The 23,236-nt window shown below is 42.7% G+C and overlaps 1 protein-coding gene across 2 annotated transcripts in view; it reads right to left on the minus strand.

Moving 5' to 3' along the window:
* Nucleotides 1-23,236, minus strand: part of TNFRSF21 (TNF receptor superfamily member 21) — a 73,522-nt gene that overhangs the window by 13,588 nt on the left and 36,698 nt on the right. For both annotated transcript variants that reach the window (XM_038554263.1, XM_038554262.1), the window contains exon 4: nucleotides 8,893-9,158. In XM_038554263.1, coding sequence (XP_038410191.1) covers nucleotides 8,893-9,158 — 266 coding nt within the window. The remainder of the gene's footprint in view (nucleotides 1-8,892; nucleotides 9,159-23,236) is intronic.

A 23,236-nucleotide genomic window follows, 5' to 3' on the forward strand; every position in this document is an offset into this window, starting at 1 on the left:
GAGAATACAGAATTCAAATTTCAACACTGAAGATAGTAGTAAAAATGTGTTGAGCCCCTACTCAATATCAAGTTCAGGATCAGACATTTACACTCATGATCTCCAGTATATACACTTGGTCTCTAATCCTTCCCAGATCCTTACAAGACAGCTATAAATTTACGTTGAAAGTCAAACTGTTGAATCCACCAGTCCCTTCTATTAGTTCTTAGAGATTCAAAGTTCAAACTCTAGCACTTCCATGAAGTGAGACATTGCACCTTTATTCCTCTACTTATAATACTGCATAACAGTGAAAGCTTTCTGAAAAGCTTGGAAACTGAGCAAAACAAAACAAGGTTCTCAGTAAAACAAGTGTTCTTTGCAGAGTCAAAGGCCCAAGAAGATGTTGGTGTGATCAAATAGGTAGGGCTCCACAGGCAGAAACCCAATGGAAAATCTCAGGGATGAGGACCAAAATCCAGTCTTGAAAGAAACTACAGTCTGTTTTTTTTCTTTAAAAATGGCTTTCAAAAAAAAAAAGGCTTTCAAATGGGCAAATATATGTCTGCTATTGTTTTCTATGTATTATTTGGTGGGTCAGTACCCCTGCCTTCTGCTATAACCTTGTAATTGCCTGTGCACCCTTCTGTTAGAACATCTGCTGATCACATTAAATTGTCATTATTTGCACAAAAGTCTTCAATTTGGTAAATGAGCTACTGAAAGGCCCAGAGACCACCTTCCTTCTTTACATAGTACCAGACACACAGCTGGTATCTGACAAGAGGTTGTTGACTAACTGAATGAAACCTTGGAATATGATAATAAGTAGAATGGCTTGAAATGACATTAAAAACCTAAAATCTGGGGCACCTGGGTGACTCAGTAGGTTAAGTGTTTGCTTTCGGCTCAAGTCATGATCCCAGGGTCCTGGGATGGAGCCCTGCGTCTGGCTCCGTGCTCTGTGGGGAGTCTGCTTCTCCCTCTCTCGACCCATTCCCCCTGCTTGTGCGCGCTCTCTCTCTCTCTCTCTCTCTCTCTCTCTCTCTCTCTCGAGCGCGCGCGCTCTCTCTCTCTCTGTCAGGTAAATAAATAAAATCTTAAAAATAAATAAATAAAAATACATTTAAAATAAATAAGCCTAAAGGCTTATTCACAGGTCTCCCTTCTTTGTACGATGATCATCCTACACATAAGCACCACTCAATGGACCTGGGCCTATTGCGTGACAGCAATCTCATTTTAAAGTCCCCTTCTCACTATACCAAGGGTTCCCCAGAGCTCACTGCCACACCCAGCAAATCAAGAAACTTGACCTTAAATGATCCCTGAGGCTGTGTGTGGTAACATAGCAGAGGGCAGGCACAAGATACAGGCTAGTTCAGTTAACAGCTTGGGGCCTGGGGATAATAATCCTCATTTTCTGAGAGATGACCAACTGGCAAATGGAAGACAAAGACAAATTCGAATAGCCAAAAAACCAGCAGTTAAACATACAGCTGGCACTTGCCTCCATTTGCCCTCACTGTATAAAATTTCTGAAAATAGCTTGTCTCAGTCAGACCATAGAGAAGACAGCTGTATCCTGCAGCTGGGAAACCAAAAAAATCAGCAACTGTAGTTCCCTCTGCAGCAGAAGCAGTGGTACTGTCCTTGCCAAGACAGACTGCCCAGTGCTCTCCATGCTCTTGAGACTCTCCCAGTTGATTGTACAGAGCAAAACCATCCAGTCTCCAAACAGTGTCTACTGTAGTTGGGGGAGAGGAGAGGACTGTCTCTGGGACATAGGTCTCCTGCATGGTTTCTAGAAGGGATCAAGAATCTCTAACAAAAGATCATTCTACTATACCACAGCCCACAACAACATTTGTTTCAGGTCCATTAGTTAAATTACAGTGTAGTTTTAATTCTAGCTAATTCAATAGAAAGAGGGAAGGAGTGATAAGATACCCAAATCCCTGCCTGAGTGGTCCCAATTCTCTCTTTTTATTTTTTTAAAGATTTTATTTATTTATTTATTTATTTATTTTTTTATTTGCATGGGGGTGGGGAGGGAGAGAGAACCTCAAGCAAACTCTGCACAGAGTGTGGAGCCAGATGTGGGGCTCGATCTCACAACCTGAGATCATGACTGAGCCAAAACCAAGAGTCAGACACTTCACTGACTGGGCCACGCTGATGCCACCCAACACCAATTCCTTATATTTGTGAATCTCTGGTCAAAGCAGATAGCTGAACATTTCTTTATATTATTCAGGCAGTAACACTTTATATTATTTTAAATTATTGTGGTTGTTTTTAATATTATCATTTTTAATATACAGAAAATTCCTTTTTCCATCCTTTATCGAAACAAGACAATAAAGGAACACTGAGATTCAAATCACAATTCTGCTGAACCTGGCCAGTAAGTGTCGCTTTATTACCTCACTTTCTTATATCCTCCAGTTTAACAAAACCGTACCTCATTTAATTCTGATAACCACTTGATTTCCCATGTTGAACAGAAAAATCTGAGTCTGAGAAATCATTTACTCAAGGTTTCCTGTAGATAAAATAAACAAGTCCACCCCCTCCAAGCAGGGGGAAGAAAGAGAGGAGAGGAGAGGAGAGGAGAGGAGAGGAGAGGAGAGGAGAGGAGAGGAGAGGAGAGGAGAGGAGAGGAGAGGAGAGGAGAGGAGAGGAGAGGAGAGGAGAGGAGAGGAGAGGAGAGGAGAGAAGAGAAGAGAAGAGAAGAGAAGAGAAGAGAAGAGAAGAGAAGAGAAGAGAAGAGAAGAGAAGAGAAGAGAAAGAAGACCTAGAAATTCAGTTGCTCAATTTTGTTACCCTTTTTCTGACAGCCAGTGAGAAAGCAGACTGTTATCTTCACACATACCATCACCTTTGTTTCTTCACTAGAGAAAACATCCCCAGCCTAGGAACATTTGTTCAGGCAGTGAGGAATAAATATTTACTATCAGCGGGAATTTCCAGTTCTCGGGCACTGAACCCAAATGGCAACCCTGATGCTCAACCGTCCACTTTAACAGTGTTGGAACTGGAAGTAGCCACCCCCCCGACAGTAAGTAACTAACTGCTCAGTGTTCAGGATTTAAAGGATCCATTATGTGTATGAGTTGGAGCTACTTGGGAACATTCTTCCAATTCTCTTGCCTCTAGAGCTGAGGAATAACTACAACTATGAATAATAAACATTCACCAAGTACTTACTGTAGGGCATACTCAACTAATTCTCACAACAGCTCATAGGACAGGCACTAATGGTGTTCCCATTTCCTTAGAAATAAACTGAGGCACAGAGGCCAGGGAACTTGCCAGAATGTTCCCAGAGTGACATGCTGCCAGAATGAATTTAACCTGGCACACATCTCCACAATGATGTTCCTATTTGGAGCTGTAACGGCAGATGAGCCATACATCCAAGACTTCCCTCCTCCCACCCTTGTGGATTTATTCCCATTTAACTATGGAAGTATACAAGTTTCTTCCATTCAACCATAAGCTTCCTTGACAGCACTGACTCTTACACTCATCATTGCCAAAAGTGTCTGGTATGATACTGTACACCTAATTTGTTACATAATATATATTCTAACATAGGATCACTTTATCCCTTTGCTCTTTCCCAGGGGAAACTTAAATCCAGATATGAAAACATCAAAAGGAAATAACAGTCAAACTAAATTCTCTTTTCCAGCTATCCTTGAAAAACAAAGGACAAGTAACACTATTTATTTATTTATTTAATCAGCACTTTCCAGACACAGATAAACAGAATTTATCGCTGGAAACCTGCACTAAGTATTCTTGAGGCCAAAGAAAAATGATCTCAGGTAGAAGTTGAAGCTGCAGAAAGTAATGAAGAACAACAGAAAAGCTCAAGATGCAGGTAAATCCATATGGATCTTGACTGGATAAAACAATAATAATTATGCCTTTGGGGAGCTAAAAAATGTGCGGTGTTAAAATTCATGACAATAAAAAACATAATGCAAGAGAAGGATAAACAGAATTAAAGTCCCCTAAGGTTCTTGTGCTGTTTGGAAATAGTAAGAAGTACACACCTATGAAATATCTTCCATAATTTAGGTGTGCAAGTTGTAATCTCTATGCGAATCATTAAAAGTAAAGTAAAACACATGTAACTAACAAGCCGAAAGAGGAGGAAAAGTGGAGTAATAAAAAATACTTGATTAATCCAAAAGAAGGCAAGAAAGAAGAGAAGAAGAAAGAGAGAGAGGACAAATACAAAACAAATAATTGGATAGTAAATTTAAACTCAAATATATGAGGAATTCCATGAGAAATGTAACCACACTCAAATTCTCTAATTAAATGACAACACTGTCGGACTAGATTTTTTGAAACCTTAAATATATGTTACTTACAAAAGACTTTCTTTAAATAAAGCCTCAGTTTTAAAAAAATCAAAATAAAAGGATAGAAAAAAAGAGATAACATATAATTTGGAATGCTGTATTAGGATTTTTAAATAGCTCTGGCAAAGTCCCAATAACTTCCAACTATTGTCCCAATGCTTTGCTGCTTCTACCAAATGCTGATGCCCTGGACAGGAAGACTGCATATGATTCTGGAAGGCTTCAGATGTTGAACTCGAAAAATATGACTCCTACCTCAGATTAAGAAAGGATCAGAAGGTGCACGGGGAAATAAACTGGTACAACCAGACAACGGGATATTATTGAGAGCTAAAGACAAATGAGCTATCAAGTGATGTAAGGACATGAGGGAACCCTAGCTGCACATTACTAAGGGAAAGAAGTCAATCTGAAAAGGCTACATACTGCATGATTCCCACTATATGACATTCTGGAAAAGGCAAAACCATGGAGACCATAAAAAGATCAGTGGTTGTCAGTGGTGGGGTAGGAGGGAGGGATAAATAGGCACAGTACAGAGGATTAGGGCAGTCTCAATATTCTGTATGACAGTATAGTGATGGATATATGTCCTCATTACACATTTGTCCAAACCTACAAAATATACAACTTAGTAAGCGCTAAGGCAATGGGCCTACAGTGATTATGTCTATGTCAACGAAGGTTTGTCTTCAGTAAAAAAAAAAAAAAAAATGTAGCATTCTGATAAGTGATACTGACAGTGGGAGAGGCTCTGCATATGTTGGAGCAGAAGATATATGGGAAATCTCTGTACTTCCTTCTCAATTTTGTTTTATTTCCCCTCCCCCTTTTTTAAAAGATTTTATTTATTCATGAGAGACAGAGATATAGGCACAGGGAGAAGTAGGCTCCCTGCAGGGAGCCTGATACAGGACTTGATTCCAGGACCCCAGGGTCACGACCTGAGCCAAAGGCAGACACTCAACCACTAAGCCACCCAGGTGTCCCTCTCAATTTTGTTTTAAACCTAAAACTGCTCTTGAAAACTTAAGTTGTGGTTTTGTTTTGTTTTGTTTTGTTTAAAAAAATAAAAAAGGACTCAACAGCATGCCAAAAAGTGAATATTACTATAAAATTTTTTTAGTACATAAAAAAAAACTAAAAAAGAAGAAAAAATCAGGCTTTGGATGTGTTTAATTAAAAAATGGCTAATAGGCCACCATGGTTAATAATGGACCAGCTGTTCTTGACAAAGGCAACTAGAAGGCACACCAGGCTAATCCTTTGAGTGGAACATAACGTGGGTGCTCTCAGGTTCATGAATAGGAAAAAAACATTAACCATTTTCAAACATACACACACAGTCATTTTTACACATTAAGCTTCCATTAACTCCGAGGGCAAAGTCTCAAGTCCCCAGCAGGACCACAATACACAAAGAATACAAATCCATCATAAGTGGAAAGTATAAGTCTCAATTATGCCCCCTGCACTCTGTGTCCTGTTTGACTCAACTAATCTCAGAGATAACCTGCAGACAATTATATACTGTGTGATTAATAAGAGCTGGCAGGCAGAAATCCATGCTCATTGGCTTTTAAAATTAGAGTCAGAGTTGAGTCCACAGTGTTGCTAGACAATAATGGACATTATTAAAACATGGACGAGGAGCTTATTATTGGCTTCTCAGCCTTCATCATCAACAGTTTGCATGAGAACCACAGAAAAAGCTCTAGGATGCATTGATCACACTGTTCCTTAAAAAATAAATAACAAAATGGTTATTAGAATCTTGCTGGATATAGATAAGAGGAAAGAACTAAAGGGTACAAGAGTTTGGCACTTGGGGACTACATAGTTTACTTTTTCTTATTCTCTGACTCCATGATTTTTGTTAAGAGTCGCTCTCCTTGACATGCAGCCTCCTCCACAGAGTCCTAGGGCCCACCTTTCCCAGCACCTGTGACAGTGCCTGGAATAAAGTAGGTGCTGAGTAAACATTTATGGACCTCAACAGGATCATCAGAGAAACATACCAAGGTCATTTGTGATAGTCAATACCCCACCACCATCACCACCACTCCCCCCAAAAAGAGAAGTATCCTGAAGACTACGACCAAATTCTAAATGATTGCTGAGTGTACACAGAAAAATAAGAGAGATGTGCAGAAACCAGAAGCAAAGTAAATTTTACCAATTTTTTTTTTTTTTGGTGAATCTGACCCAACATCATAAACCTCAGTCGATCTTAACAAGGAAGAATGGATTGCCACACAAACTACTGTCTGCTTTCTCAAAATTGAAATGAAGAGAGAATCCCAATTTAGCAGAAACGAAGCCCTATCTATCCTTTATCATGTGCCCTTTCAGCTTAGTCATTTGAAAAAATACTTTAAATCACAAAAGTCATGTGTTTTCATGACAGAAAATAATTTAAAAAAATCACTTCTAATTGTACCACCTGGATTTAATAATATAACATTAACATTTATGCTTTCTCATTTCCCTATGTTTATATTTTCCTATGCTCGTATTTGTTTTTTTCTAATGAGAAACCGCCTCCTTTTCCTTTAAGAATTCATCATAATCATCTTTCCACTTTATCAAATATTCCATTTATCCAAATCCTAACATTACGTCAATCATATTTTACCTTTCTTGTAGGTATCATCAAAAAGATCTAATGGCTTATTCTCCAATATCTGAATCCTTCTTCAGGTCTGCTGCTTGTCCGATAAGCTCTTAAAGTTGACATTTCAAGGAAGCCCATTCACGTTTGCCTCTCAACTCCCTTTATTCAAACTGCAGTCATTTTATTTAATTAGAGATTACATCTTCCTTTCCTTTCTTCAAATCCCGCTACCTGATGCCTAGTTTTAGTTGTGAGCCACACTTCTTTTAAGATTTTATTTATTCATTCATGAGAGACACAGAGAGAGGCAGAGACACAGGCAGAGGGAGAAGCAGGCTCCCTGTGAGGAGAACGATGCAAAACTCCATCCTGTGACTCCAGAATCATGCCCTGAGGCCAAAGGCCAATGCTCAACCACTGAACCACCCAGGTGTCCAGTAAGCCAAAATTCTGGTATCATTCTTAGGAAGTCACAAGACACTGGTGTGTGCCTTTAAATGTTTACCACTGCAACTATTCATAAATATTTTTTTCTGAAATTCCCCATATCAAAGAAGTTAAATATACACCAGGAGTTTAATGACCACTTTTGGCATCGATTAGCACCTATAAATTTTATCCAGTCACTTAAATAAAAGATGCACCTGATGTTTACTTCCATAGTGAAGAAAGACTACACTGTTGGTATAAAAAGAAAGGGGGAAAAAATAAAGAAAAGCACTTGGATCTCTTAAATATAGAAAATTGAGAATGGTAGTGAATTAGAGTTGATGGGGTAAAAGTCTCTCTCCAGCTCTTTAGGTAATGAGTTTAGAGCACTGGAAAAATAACACCGACAGAATGGCCTTTTAAATTTTAAGTGGGTTTTATCAGGTCTCGGTGGCCACATTTTCTTTACTTTGGTAATACATTCAGAAACTTTCATCGAAATCTTCTGAGACATATAAGTCAATACTCAAATTTGTACTTAATTCATGGCCTTTCAGGGAAGCATGCTATGATTAAGGAAAAGCTAAATAAAATCAGTTATGTTATGATCATAGCTACCATTTGTAAAACACCTTCAATGCATCGAGTATCCTATATACTTCATTTCTAATCGTAATTAGCCCTATAAGGCTGGCTTACACGTGAGAAAACAGAAGCAGAGAAAGCTGAAGGAACTTGCCCTTGGTCACCCAGCTAATAAGTGTCAGAGCCAGGATTCAAATCTGGTGCTGCTGCCCGGCTCTAAAGCCAAAGCTCAGTGACCAGAGTCTATAAATAAATGACACTCCTAGGTCCCCTCGGTTCCCATCTGATGTACAGGTGGAACAAGCCCAGAAGGAATGATCAATCCTGCTACCCACTGCTGTCAGCATATCTGGCTGTATGCCTGATGCTAGCTAGATCATACCCCAAACATGATGATTCTCAAATGTGCATCTTAGGGAACTTCTTAAAATACTGATTTTTGGTCCTCCCCTAGAGATTCTGATCTTATTGATTTTGGGGGGGGGGGCGCTAAGTATCAGAATTTTTTTAAAGTTCCTAGTTGAGGGGCACCTGGGTGGCTCAGTCGGTTGAGCGGCTGCCTTCAGCTCAGGTCATGATTCCAAGGAACTGGGATCACGCCGGGCATTGGGTCCCTGCTCGGCAGGGAGCCTACTTCTCCCTCCCCTCTGCCCCTACCCTCGCTCATGCTCACTCTCTCTCTCAAATAAATAAATAAAATCTTTTAAAAAATAAAAATTAAAAAAAAATAAAGTTTATAGATGATTCTAATGGACAACCTCTGTGAACCTTTGCCCTAGAAGGGGAATGTGTGTGAACCTAAACACCTGGTAGCAGTATTTTTCCTTATTACATATACTTGGTAAAATCTGAATACAGAAACCAAAAGGTTAGTTGGAAAGACCAACAACCCAGGTACATTACCTGGGCCGTATCTTCCATCAGCCCCCGAATCTTCTCCACAACATCATTGCGCCGGTGCTGGCGGAGGGCACTAATTAGTTGGGCAAGGCTGGCCTCAGGACCCCGGATGGTCCAGTGCTGCAGAGCTGCGTAGGCCCGCTCATGGTCCGCCGTGTACCCATTGGAGAAAGCAGCCACTTCTCTCTCACTGGCATTGCACAGGAACTGATAGATGTCCTTCCACTGGCTTCCAACTTGGGCTGCTACGAGTTTCAGGATGTCAATCCCTAACCCAGAGAGAAAATAAGATTAAAGACAAACACACACACACACACATACACAAAAAGACAAACACACAGGCATGGAAGGAAAGGTCTTTATATATAGCCATTCTGTTCTAATAAACTAAAAAAAGCATGCTCTCCCATAGTTACATGCCAAAGGAATAGACTGCCTTCCATAAAGCACTTAGCATAGGCAGCCCATCCCGGGGAATAATTAGGTACCCTCCTATAAATTTCACTTCCTGAATGTGGAGCCAAAAAGAAGGAGCAATCCTGGAAGGACAATAAATTGCCCTGATAAAGCTGTTTCAAAAGCCAAACCCAAACAAAATAATCAGTGATTCTTTTATTACTGCTAAAAACAAGTGTCACCAAAGAGAGGCCCCCTAGACTAAAAAAGTGGTGACTTCATGAAATTAAGAAAAAGGTAAGCCATGGATTAAAACTGCAGTGGAGTTGAGCCAGCATTGTCTGGGTAAAGGATCTTCAGATTCTGGCAATAGTATCCTTCAAGTCAAACAACAGTGTGCCCAGCCATTCCAGCCCAAGGCATTCCTGGCTCTAATTGTATGTTCAACAAGCAAGTTTCTGATCTATTATTCAGTCTTGTAAGTTGACCTGTACAGTTATAACGGAGACAATAACCAAAATGATAGTATAATAACAATCACTATGATCTCCTAGGTTTTATGTTAAGGTATTAGCTCATGGAACGTCTTTATAAAGCATTAACATTCCAATTGCACAGACAAGACAATAACACCTAGAAAAATTAGATAATTTGCCCAAGATCACAAAGGTAGCTGAGTGGAAACAGAACCCAACTTACTGGACAGTGTATTATACTGTCATTCCAGCTTATCAGTCACTTATAAACTCAGTGGATGTGGGTCTGCAGTATGCAGATCTGATGAAAGCAGGGCCAAATGCCAAGTCAAGTCTTGAAGCTTGGAAGCTGCAAGCTCAAGATGACAGGGACCGTCTGTGAGGGGAAGCTTTCCCTGAGCAGCACACTCTGGTGTCTTCCTCTTCACAGCACCTTCTCTGTGAATTTATATACTGGCTTTGCCCAAATTGATAAATGGGGTCATACAGAACCTCACAGTATGGCACCTGGCACTTTACCACAACAGGGATGGGTGAATCCTCTCAGCCAATACCCTGTCTCTGAAAGGTATTCCATATCCACATGCCCAGATACCAGAGTTATAATAGTTAACAATGTCTTTAAAATACTACTAAAAAAAAAAAAGTCATTTCCAAGTGAAGTAGGAAAACAAAAAACAAAAAACAAAAAAAAAGGAAAAGAAAATAAAGAGGAGCTTCCTGTTACAGAAAATCGAATTTTTCAATTAACTAGAGGTTAACCAGGAGGGAAAAAAAAATCTGTGTTTGCTCCCATCAGTTGTTGGGCAAAATATTTCTAAAATTAGCTCTCAATTTTTGCCTAAGAAAAGAGCAATACTCATCCCAGAAGTTTCTTTGAAAATGGAGGACCCGCTGTTTCCTCAACATAAATCCTTACTCCACCATGCAAACCTATAGAGACAGATGAGCTGCAAGACTGCATACACATCCTGAATCAACCATCCACAAATGGCTTTTAAAAAATAAGTTCCTAGTAGAAGGCTGCTTTCTTGTCGACTCTGAGTAGAATGCCACATAATGAGGCATTACTGAGCTTTTCACATGATTTTCCCTGGCAGTGTGAAATACACTTGAACCAGTTGCTTTTCAATTTTCATGGCAATGTTTAGCCAGATATAGAGCTTTTGATTTCAAGCAACAGACTCCTCGGGGAAAAAAAAAAAATTCCATGTCCTACTTAAAAACCCTGCAGGTAATTTTAAGGAGCAAGCCAGCTCTTTGTGATTCGGTAGTTTCTTCCAAATACCAAAACGCATATTAGTTCCTGAATCTTAATTGAGGTTAATTTAACGAAAGCCCACAGTGTCTTACATGAAAACACGACTGCATTTTCTTGTACATGGGACCTTTGCTTAAATCTTCATAATGCCGATGACAGTGTGGCTTTGGGCAAACCACTAACTGTCATGTCCATTTCCTCATTTGTACAATGGACATACTCCCTATGGTCCCTGGGGATGAGCTGATTAACATTTTCTATAGAGTTGATTTATTTTTGGAAGTACCCCATCATTATAAATGCTCCATATACTGAACACTAAAACTTAAGACTAAATGCATTTCTGATGCAAATATACAGACTCTATAGGGTAATTACAGAGTTTTAAAGGCTCAAACATAAGAACAGTTTCCTCTTCCAAAACCAGTTTCCTCTTCATACTTTTTCTTCAGCCACAAAACAAAGAAAAAAAAGAGGAAAAAAGAAAACCACGAAGAATGGATACAATGAGACTTTCCTTCAACTCACATTGACTGGAAGCTAAATTTAAGGTGGGAAACTTTTCTCTGGAGCTAACAAGTTTATTTCTTTTCTTTAAAATTCTGGCATGGTACCCTTAGGAGGGAAAGAAGGAGAGGTCAACAAACTTTTTCTGTAAAGGACAACAGTAAACATATTAGGTTTGGAGTGCCGCACGCTCTCTTGCAATTCCTGGACTCTTGCAATGTGAGAGTAGCCATAGGCAATACAACATGAGTGTGGCTGTGCTCTAATAAAAAACCTTATTCACAAAACCCAGTAGGGGCCTGGATATGGTGCCCACACTGAAGTTCACCAACCCCTGAAATTGTTGCAGTTTAGAGGGACTGTGGCTAAATTATCAAACTGCATAAAGATTTAGAAAAGCATTTTGTTAAAAGAAACACCCCTACACATACACACACACACGCACACACACAGGTGTGTGCACGCGTGCGCACGCAAATACACATACACACACACGAGACAATGCAAGTTTCTACCAATTATTAATTAATGTGACATCAGGGTAAGTGAAACGGAGACCAACTCTCTGGCTGACCAAGTGCCCCAGTCACCTGTCCCGTCAGAGTTCCAAGTTTTCATCCAGATGTGTTGAATAGATCTGACTCACTTAGCTGAAAATGATGCCAAGTCTCTTTTTTCTTAGGTTGAAAAACAACACATCCCTCAACCCACCAAAGCATTGACAGGGGTATGGAGCTTAACTCTGCTTTTCCTGTGATGTCAGGTCCTAGCGCTCTGAGAATGAAGCTTCCAAAGAAATCGTCACAGGAGTCAAGCAAGCCCTTATCCACCAGATGCTGTTCTTGCCAGGAGCTGTGTGCAAAAAGGGGCCCTGGCCCCAGGACAGAGCTTTTGAATTTTAAGGTATAGGTTGTGGAAAGATCATGAACTTAGCCATCACAATTTATGGTTTCATGCCATGACTTGTCAGTTGTGTGACCCTGGAAAATGACCACTTCTAAGATTTCAGTATCCACGCCAATAAAATGACAATACCACCTCTCATTCATAGGGTAGGTAAGGCAATGTATGGGACCAGGTAGTAAAACCGGCAAGCCAGGAGCCTGCAAGCACATGGGTTTTGCTTCCTCCATCCCCTCCATCTCTACACGACAAGTCGTGGGGGCAATGGACCTAAAAGGCGGCAGGGGTTTTGCAGAGACATAGGTTTTAACACCAGGACTGCAGGCACTGAACAATGAAGGCAAGCACCACAGCTCTGGCTCCTGTGCTTTTCAGAATCTCACTGGTACATGTCAGAAGGAGCACCGTCACACAGAAGGGCACCATCCACAGAAAGGCAAATGCCAAAGAAAAAAACAAGCAGGGCGTCCCATCAGTACCCACTGCTGACACCGCCCAGATCTCCTGTCAGGGAACTCAGGAGCAGAGGCATGAGGTCATCGACTGGGCTACTGTGGAAGAAGTGACATTCTCTAGTGCATTCTAAAATCCTGAATTGGATATCATCTGGGTGACAACAGTAATTTGAGGCTCATTTTTTTAAAGTCTCATGTCAGCTCCAGTATGCAAAAAAAAAAAAAAGAGTTCCACCTCTTCATAAAAACCTGAATCGACCTTTATAATCAGAGAGGGTATTAAAGCTCTTTCCTTTTAGAGAGAAATATCAGAAATGAGTGCCATCATTAAAACCCACATGAAAGCCTCCCTGGACGAGGTATGAAGGACAGTGGTGATGGAACCAGAGGAAACAAAGGCCGTCTGTAATGCACAACACAGAACCCAGATTCACGCTCTACACCTGGATTCGCACAGAATGGGTGCGTGGGAGAGATGAGTAGGTTATAACCTTTGTGATGGTACCAAGTCCTCATCACTTAAAAGACTCAGCAGGGGCACCTGGGTGGCTCAGTAGGTTAAGCGTCTGCCTTCGGCTCAGGTCATGATTCCAGGTCCCTGCTGAGCAGAAAGCTTGCTTCTCCCTCTCCCTCTGCCCCTCCCTCTGCTTGTGCTCTATCTCACTATCTCTGTTGCTATCTCGGCCTCTCTATCAAATAAATAAAATCTTCAAAAAAAAAAAAAAAAGACTCAAGCATTCCCACTGCATCTCCCATACTTGTGAAATGTAATATCCCTTCTTGTTACTCTTCAAGAAAGAAAGGTAGAGGGACTAATACTGAGATAATCCCCATCAAGGTCATTAATACACAACCTCCTCCCAGGACAGATGACTCCATAGTTATCCCTATGCCGGTTTCTCTACACACCGCAGTCTCTCCTGTGAGTACACACAAAAAACAGGAGACACGAGCTCAGCATTATCTCCCTTCTACCATCCCCCTAATTCCTGCCCCCAGACATTACTCTCTGTTAGTACGCGCTGTGATCTCAGCCTTACAAACTGCAGGTACAGGGGTGAAGATGGGTACAGCACGTTCAATGTATGTACAGAGCAACATACATCAAGTTCGAAATCTGAATCAAAGCGTGGCTTTAGCATACCTAGAATTGAGCTTCTTCCCTCCACTACGGTCATGTCCTCATTGATACCTTTTCTGACCACCTTCTGCCCAAGCCCCAGGTCGACTTGACTACCATTATCCCTAGCCCCTCCCAGAGCAAAGTGCATACTAGGAATACAGTGAACATCTTGAATGCATGAACGAACAAATGAACGAATGACAGCCTTTTTTGACAGCTTTCCCCTCTTGCCTGACCCCCCTTCCCCACTTTTTATCATCTCATTAATCTCTATAACTGCAGCCATTGAGAAACTGAGGAGCCACGTGCCAACACACCCTTGCCATGAAGCCATGCCACATGTCCTGCGATCATCAATGAGTGGAAGCTGGGCTTCCCAGCATAGGAACCCCGCTCTTAGGCAAGAGCCTCTCCCTCTGTCGCCTCCCTCTTCCCCATGAGGGTGGCCCACCACATCCATGTCAGGAGCCAGAGGAAAATCTCCCGGATTCTTCCCCTGCAGGGAGAAGCTGTCTAGACCAAGGTCTGTCTGGCCCAATTACACAGTAAGTGCTCTAAAAGCAACAAACCCAAAACATGAGCATGTGTTTTGTAGTAACTAGTATATCATAGGATGATTAAAAAATGAGATAGCAACAGGGATCACTCCCAACACATTACACAGGAAACTGCTTTATCAGTGATTGGGAGCTTAGAATGCCCCAAGTTAAAAACACTCCTTCCCTAGTTGAAGAATAAATGTTAGAGGAACTGCTTAGACTTCATTTTAACCTAAAAAGTGACTTCTGAAGCGGAATTAATCACTATCTTATTGAAGGTTCAGTGGACAATCATTGTGAGCTCAGATGAATCTCATTAACTACTAAAAATACCACTGTGCAAAGTGTTCTCATAAAACTAATGATGGACTGTTTACCATGACAAGTTCTATCAAAACAGTAGACAACTCTCCAGATGGAAAAAACAGATATCACTGAAGCTATGAGGAAAACTAATAACCTTTCATTTCATTCCATGGAGGCAAACAAAAAGCACAAAGCCAAAAATGTCTCCTTCCTCCTGGTCTTAGTCTGTGTTTCATGCTGTTTGCTCATTTATTTATCCAATGAAAAGTTCTTGAGGGTTATCCCACACATGACACTATTCTAGGCCCCGGGGGCATGGAAAAACACAGAGCAGAACAAAAGCCTTTCCTCGTGAAGCCTGCATTCTACCAAGGGATGTGAGAAGTAATGAAATATTTAGTGATAGGGACGTTTGGTTGGCTCAGTGGTTGAGCATCTGCCTTTGGCTCAGGTCATGATCCTGGAGTCCTGGGATCGAGTCAGCCTGCTTCTCCCTCTGCCTATGTCTCTGTCTCTCCCTCTCTATGTCTCTCATAAATAAATTAATTAAATCTTAAAAAAACAAGAAATATTTAGTGATAGATAGGGAGGTATACTAAAGAGAAAAATAGAGCAAGGGCTGGGGATGCAAGGGTATTTTAGATACAGGGCCTTCTCCCTCAATGTCTGAAAGAAATGAGGTACAACATTTGAATCAAGACCCACAGGTGGTAGGACAGCAAGTCATTCAGGTATGTGAGGGAATGGAACCCCAGGCAGAGAGAACAGCAGGTATGGAGGAAGGAAGGGTGTTGGCACACACAGGGAGAAGCAGAGAGGCTGATGTTGTGAAAGCCAGTGAGCAGGGGGCAGAGTACGGGGGTCATAAGCTAAGAGACAAATGGTGAAGGGGGAGTGCAGACAGATATGGGTCTGTAGGCTGGGACTGTGCATGCAACAAAGAGTCACTGGAGACTTTTAAACAAAATCTCAATGTCTCAGTCTCGAATGGCACCATCTAACTTACATTTGAACAGGATCATTCGGGCTGTTGTGTCAAGAATACATGGAAGGGGCATGAGCAGAAGAGGAGCCACCAGCCGGGAGGCCACAGCAATCATCCAGAGGAGGGGATTGATTGGGTGAGAGAGGTGATGAAAGGAAATCGTCAACTTCTGTATATATTTTGAAGGAAAAGCTGATGGGATTTGCTACTGGGTTTGCTAACTACGGGGTGCGAGGGAAGGGAAGGAGTCACCCTCTGCTCTGGTCTGAGCAACTGGAAGGCTGGAGTGGGCACCTCTTTCTGTAATGGGTGACTGATGTGGAGGTGTCGTTTGGGATTTATACATCCTAGGTGTCATGCATCTAGACATCCCGGGTCTGACAAGCAAGGTAAGGATATTCGCATGTTGCATTCAAGTACAAGATCCAGGCTGGATCTCCGCACTTGGGAACCACCAGCAGATAGATGGTATTGAAAGGTCTGGGTCACCCAGGGAGGGGGCGTGTGCAGGCAGAAAAGAGGTGCAAGTCCTGAGCCCTGGGGCTGTCCACTGTTCACAAATCAAGTAAAAGAGGAGGAACCAGCCAAAGAGATGGAGAAGGAATAGCCAGGGAAGTGAGAGGAGGACGAGCAGAGAACACTGTCCTGGCAGCCAAGGTAAGGAAATGTTTGGTGGAAAAAGCCATCAAGAATGTTAAATGTTGCCAATAGGCCAGGCAGAGGAAACTAAACCCAACAGTGCAGTCAGAACCATGTTGTCAGACTCTAAGGAAAAGACGCAAGATGGTGGCTAAGATACTGCCCGTAGTTCACTGATTCTAAGACATTCGAATGTGTTATTTGAGTCAATGTCTTTTCATAGCTTGGTTACAGTGGGTTTTCTTCCTTGGTGGTATATAAAAAACTGTCACCATCAGTGATGTCTTAGATTTGATAAAATATAGTAAGGTTCGGGGCACCTGGGTGGCTCAGCGGTTGAGCGTTTGTCTTTGGCTCAGGTCATGATCCTGAGGTCCTGGGATCGAGTCCTGCATCGGGCTCCCAGTACGGAGCCTGCTTCTCCCTCTGCCTGTGTCTCTGCCTCTTTCTCTGTGTCTCTCATGAATAAATAAAATCTTTTATATATATATATATCTTTTATATATATATATCTTTTATATATATATATTTTTTATATATATAAATATAGTAAGAGTCATTATTTTTTGAACATTAAACTTGAACCCACCTATTTTCTAAAATTCGACATACCATCGGCATACTGAATATGTCAAGTTCTATGCATACCCTGCAATGTCAACAAGCAGTTACTCGTCAAGAAAGATCACCAGCAATCTAGAAACAACTCCTCCTTGGCAAAATCTGCTTACGTGACACCTGACCAGGTTGGATTGAAGGGCACTGATTTTAAGGATTTTTTGTTGTTGTTTCTGTTGGTATTTTTATCCTATGTGGGGGAAATGCTCATTTGTTTTTCAATAGCCTAAACAGCTTAAATATAAACGCTGTTAGTTAGATAAACTACAAAATAAAACATGTTGAAAAAAGAAACACCTCCCCCCTAAAAGCCTAGAGGAAGAAGTCATCAGTGGGCGAGCCTGAGGAGGACAGCAGCCGGTGACCCCCAAGGGCAAAAGCCCATCTCTGGCCACTTTGGTCACGAGAAAATGCTTTTTAGGCTACAGTGATAAGAGGTTTTCCTCCTGCCACAGTTCCGTCTGCTGCACAACCCTCAGACGTCCTCAGAGGTTAACCAGAAAGGTGCTGTCTGCTGGAAGTGGCATCGCTGGAAGCAAAGGTGGAAAAGGCAGTGGGGCGAGGGGTTAAGTGGGAAAAAGCCTCTTCCCCTGCTAGAGAATCACTGCAGTAGGGCGGCCCTGGGGACGGAGCAAAGGGCCCAGCAGCCTCCCCCCTGAAACAATCTGCTGCTCCCTTCTGCCCAGCCTCCTGGTGTTTACACTTCAAGTCTACTTCCCATAGGAAATTTGAGCAGACAGAGAGGTGACCGTCTGGAATTTTTAGTCAAGGAGGCTTCAGGCAAAGAAGGAAGGTTTCTTTGGTTGCAGCTGTCTGCTGTCTGGGGCTGAGAAAACCAGCACGTTCCACAGATGCGACTTCCGACTTGCAGGACTCCAGCACCTCTGACTTATCTGTCACAGCCTTTATTTTTAACACAGCCTCCAGAGCCTTGAGGCCACTGGGTATGTGGCTTTAGAATGTTCCCCTTTCAAGCAATCCAAGAAAAAAAAGTAGGAAGTCAATGTGACTTCTATAAAGGACAACTCACTGGCGACAATTTTGTAGTTGTTTTACTTCAGAACAAGCTAGGCTTTGCTAAGGGAAAGAACATTTTCTTTTCTTTTCTCTTTAAGATTTTCCGTATTTATTCATGAGAGACACAGGCAGAGGGAGAGGCAGGCTCCCTGCAGGGAACCTGATGTGGGACTCGATCCCAGGACCCCCGCGGGATCACGCCCTGAGCCAAAGGCAGCCGCTCAACCGCTGAACCACCCAGGTGCCCCAAACTAACATTTTTTTTTTTTTTTAAAGATTTTATTTATTTATTCATGATAGTCACACAGAGAGAGACAGAGAGGCAGAGACACAGGCAGAGGGAGAAGCAGGCTCCATGCACCGGGAGCCCGATGTGGGATTCGATCCCGGGTCTCCAGGATCGCGCCCTGGGCCAAAGGCAGGCGCCAAACCGCTGCGCCACCCAGGGATCCCCAAACTAACATTTTCTTAATGGAGTATCACACACACACACACACACACACACAGACACAATCAACCATAGAAACCTAGACATTTCTAGCCTCAGGTGATTCATGGGAAATTCAGATTGTAAGAATCAAGGGGCAGTATATAGAGTCAGACTAATGCCCAAGTTTAAAACCAGGCATTGCCACTTCCTAGCTGTGCGACCTGGAGCGAGTTACTCCCTCTAACTCAGTTTCCCCATCTGTAAAATGGTGACAATAGTGGCCTGCCTCCCAGGGTTATAGCAATTAGGTTAATATTTAGAAGATACTTAGAGTAAGATGTGGTGCTCAGTTAGCATGAGAGAAGTCTTTGTTGAAGAAAAGTAAACAAGACTTAATGGGAACAGAAATCTTTCTTGCAAGGTTAGAAAAATAGGTCTCGGGGATCCCTGGGTGGCGCAGCGGTTTAGCGCCTGCCTTTGGCCCAGAGCGCGATCCTGGAGACTCGGGATCGAATCCCGCGTCGGGCTCCCTGCATGGAGCCTGCTTCTCCCTCTGCCTGTGTCTCTGCCTCTCTCTCTCTGTGTGTGTGACTATCATAAAAGAAAAAAAAAAAAGGAAAAATAGGTTTCGTAGTGACAGTGCAGCAGGTGATCTTTGCATCTCAGAATCGCTTGATGATCTTGCCTATGTTGATACCAAAAAAAAAAAACAGCCCACAATGTCACTTTAGGGAGTGGACAAGTACTTATTATCAAATTCCTAACACGCTTCATTTGTTCTTCTCTGAACACTGCATATAGTAGTTTTCATAATTCAGTTAAAAATGTTTAAAGTCATTTCTGAAACCTGATGGAAGAGAATATTGATACTGTTTCAATACACTCGGGGCTCAGCTTCCAGTTACCCAACATCTGTCCCCTAACCATCCACTGCAACCTTCCAGATTTATATCAGGAAACACCATCCCAATTTCACTGCATTGCCATCCCAGTTTGGCTGACTGAATCTTACTGCTTTCCCGGGAAAGAGGAATGAGGGCTGCAGAGCTGGGTTTCCTTCACCACCCCCAGAAAGACCTGACCCACCCACAGGGGGAAGGAAACCACAGTTTGGGAAGAAAGGAAACATATCTCCTAAGCCTAGATCATTGGGATTTGTAAGGACCTAGACCTAAGAGTGTTGTTCCCGAGTAAAACCTAGAGAAAACGCAGATGAGAAGGGATAGGTTTTGCCTGTTTGCTAGGTAATGTGGGATGATGTCATGTACTGCTTTGCTGGAGCGGTGGGTGGTAGAGAGGAGACAGGACGGAAGAAACAAAAATTCTATGACCAGAAATTCTCAACATCTAAAATGTAGCTCGGTTCAAGGACTGTGTCTAAACTTTTCAAATAAGAACACAAGCAAATTATGTCCTGGTTCTGAAGCAGCCCTGTTTCCCCAAAGAACAGCCTTCACATACAGATTGGGGTATCAATCTCATACAAATAAAGTTATGCAATCAACTATGCAAATAAGAGGTTTAACCACCAAGCCAGCTGGTCTGCACTTTAACTTCTTCTTTGGGTTTCAAGCCTGAGATCCCGAAGCAGTTTAGTTGTGGGTTGTTTTCAACTTCACCGTTCCGTTTCTGCGGCACTGAAGGATAGGGTTTTAGAATGGAAGACGTTGGAGATACTTGAATCCCAGACCTTCATCGTACCAGTGAGCACAAGTGGGCTGCACAAGCTCCTTCCCTTGGCACAGCTTCCCTCAGCCAACACTGCCCCACTGCACCTGCCCCCGAGTATGGTGTGTGCCCCTCTCCCATGGCCCCAGGCTGCACCGTCTCCTCAGCAGTGCTCCTCACAGGAGCAGGTGGGAGCAAGCAGAATTTCTTCCTCTCACCCTTGAGAACATCTGACAATCAGATGCCATGTGCCACACAGACAGTTCCTCTCAAGCTGTCTTTGTACATCAATTAGGCTGAGACATGCTACGGCCAATGTTCTTAGTAGAGAGAGGTGTTTTCTCTGCAGCCATTTCTCCTGGCCTATATGACTCATTAAGTCTCACCTCTGATGGAGTTCTACTTGGGTTGAAAATCAGATACAACCGCCCCTCCACCCTGACCTTAGTTCTCCAGGAATGCTTAGTACACCTCAACGTCCTGACCTTTCTATGAGGAAAGAGACAAAGAAAAAAAAGGCGAGCAAGCAGCTTTATCAATATTACCTATGAATTTCCTATGATCTCATTTGAGCTTCATAAACAACCCCATGAGACAGGATTATGTCCACATTCCAGATAGGAAAACTGAGAAGAGGTTCAGTAGCTTGGCACAGTTGCCTAGTGAGGGCACAGAGTCAAAATCCAGGTCAATCAGACTCATCCCATCGGCCCTTATGTCTCTGCACCATGCTGCCTCCCAAGACTAAGCAAAGTGTTACCAACCCTGTCTTTCTTGAGTCTTGGTTGCTTCTTTGAACATAAATCTTTTTTTTTTTTTTTAAGATTTCATTCATTTATTCATGAGAGACACAGAGAGAGAGAGAGGCAGAGACATGGGCAGAGGGAGAAGCAGGCTCCCTGTGGGGAGCCTGATGCAGGACTTGATCCAGGACCCGGGGATCACACCCTGAGCTGAAGGCAGATGCTCAATCACTGAGCCACCTAGGCATCCCTTGGTTGCTTCTTTGAACATATATCTTTAGAATATGTCTTCCACCAACCCATACTCCCCTTCATGCGGGTCATAGGAAAGGAGACAAATGGAAAGAAAAATCTGCTATAATGATTTGTTTTCAATAGCCTAGGTTTCAGCTGTCTGCCCACACCCCACCCTTCCTCCTCCAACCAATGGAGAGACACGGGTGAGCAGCAGTGCTGCACACTAGTTACCGGCTCAGAATCCAAGGCTGACTGCCTGAGGGCCAGTCCTGGCTCCCCACGGACTTGAGATGTGACCTGTCAGGTCATGTAATCCTTCTGTGCCTCCGTTCTTAATACGAAAAACGGGCATGACCCTGACATTAGAAGGTCATCATGAGAACTAAAATAAGAGAGTACATATAAATCCCACAGAATGCTGCCTGGCATACAGTAAGCCTTCAATAACCATGAAGTGGCATTTCTCTCTCTTCCCCCAAACTAGTGTGTCAGTAATAAGTCCTTCCACAGGTTCCCTTGGAGCAATTTGCCTATAGAATAATCTTGGACAAGGACATCCGCAAATAAAACGGAGTTGAAGTCTGAGAATGACAAGAGCAACCAGAAAGGCGCTAAATGCCTGAGAGACGGGTTAAGAGAGTGTACACAGAAAGGATAAGTGAAGAGGGGATGATTTTGCCTCTCAAGGTCAAGGTGGGAAGGTTCTGTGTAGACTGTAAGAGCCTTAAGCATTTCTCTACTTTCACCTGCAGCCAAGATCTGATTCATCTCCAGCCATCGGCTCCTTCACCTCCGCTAGTCTGAAATCATCCAATTATGATGGTGGGCAAAGGCAACGAGAACCACCATGACCTCTGCCCCCCAACCCTGAATGAGCACCTAGGGACAGCACCATTCCCATGAAGGCAATCCAGGGAGAAACAAGCCAGAGGACGTCCCACTCCGAAACGAGCCTCCATCTCTTTCTCCCTCATGCCCTCCTCAGTCCCTGAGGCCAAACAGCTAAGAGTTCTTTTGCTCCCCCAGCCTCAGCCCCCAGTAGCCTCACAGGCAAACCACCTCTCCACTCTGTCTTTCAAGAGATGGAGTAATTGCTTTCAAACCACCACACCCTCTGTATTGAGCAGAACCCTGTAGTCCTTTGAGCAGAGAGGCAACATGGGAAATCTAAAAAGCACTGTCCCAGGAGTCAGGAGACTCAGCCCTAGTCTCTTCTCTAACCCTGCTGGCCATGTAACCTTGGGTAAGTCATGGTTCTTCCCTGGGACTCAGTTTTAGCTTCTGTAAAAGGATGGATTAGGGACACCTGGGTGGTTCAGTGGTTGAGCGTCTGCCTTTGGCTCAAGGCATGATCCCAGGGTCCAGGGATCCAGTCCCACATCAGGCTTCCTGCGAGGACTCCTTCTCTCTCTGCCTATGTTTCTGCTCTGTCTCTCTCATGAATAAATTTAAAAAAAAAAAAAAAAAAAGGATGGATGGATTAGAAATACACACACACACACACACACACACACACACACACTTCTCCATGATCTCCAGCTTGCAGCTCTCCCCAAAGAAAACTAAAACAAACACCCTGTATGTTACTAAAGCCTAGTTCTAGGACAGCACCTTGAACTCAGTGTTCACATACATATAATTAAATGAAAAATAACAGAAGTTAAGCAGTTTAATAATGAGTCATGCTTGAAATTTCTTAATCTTTTCTTTCTTTCTTTCTTTCTTTTTTTAATTTATGATAGTCACACAGAGAGAGAGAGGCAGAGACATAGGCAGAGGGAGAAGCAGGCTCCATGCACCGGGAGCCCGATGTGGGATTCGATCCCGGGTCTCCAGGATCGTGCCCTGGACCAAAGGCAGGCGCCAAACCGCTGCGCCACCCAGGGATCCCCCTCTTTCTTTCTTTCCTTCCTTTTTTTTTTTGCCTTGGAATGCCTTAAAGGTAAACCTGGTCACAAATAGGTAAAGTTTATCCAGATCCTATTGTCCCCTATTTCAGCCAAAGTACACCTAATTCAGAATCAGGGAGATTGGCCATTGAATT

The sequence above is a fragment of the Canis lupus genome, chromosome 12, assembly GCF_011100685.1.
Source record: "Canis lupus familiaris isolate Mischka breed German Shepherd chromosome 12, alternate assembly UU_Cfam_GSD_1.0, whole genome shotgun sequence".
In the NCBI taxonomy this organism is placed as follows: Eukaryota; Metazoa; Chordata; class Mammalia; order Carnivora; family Canidae; genus Canis; species Canis lupus.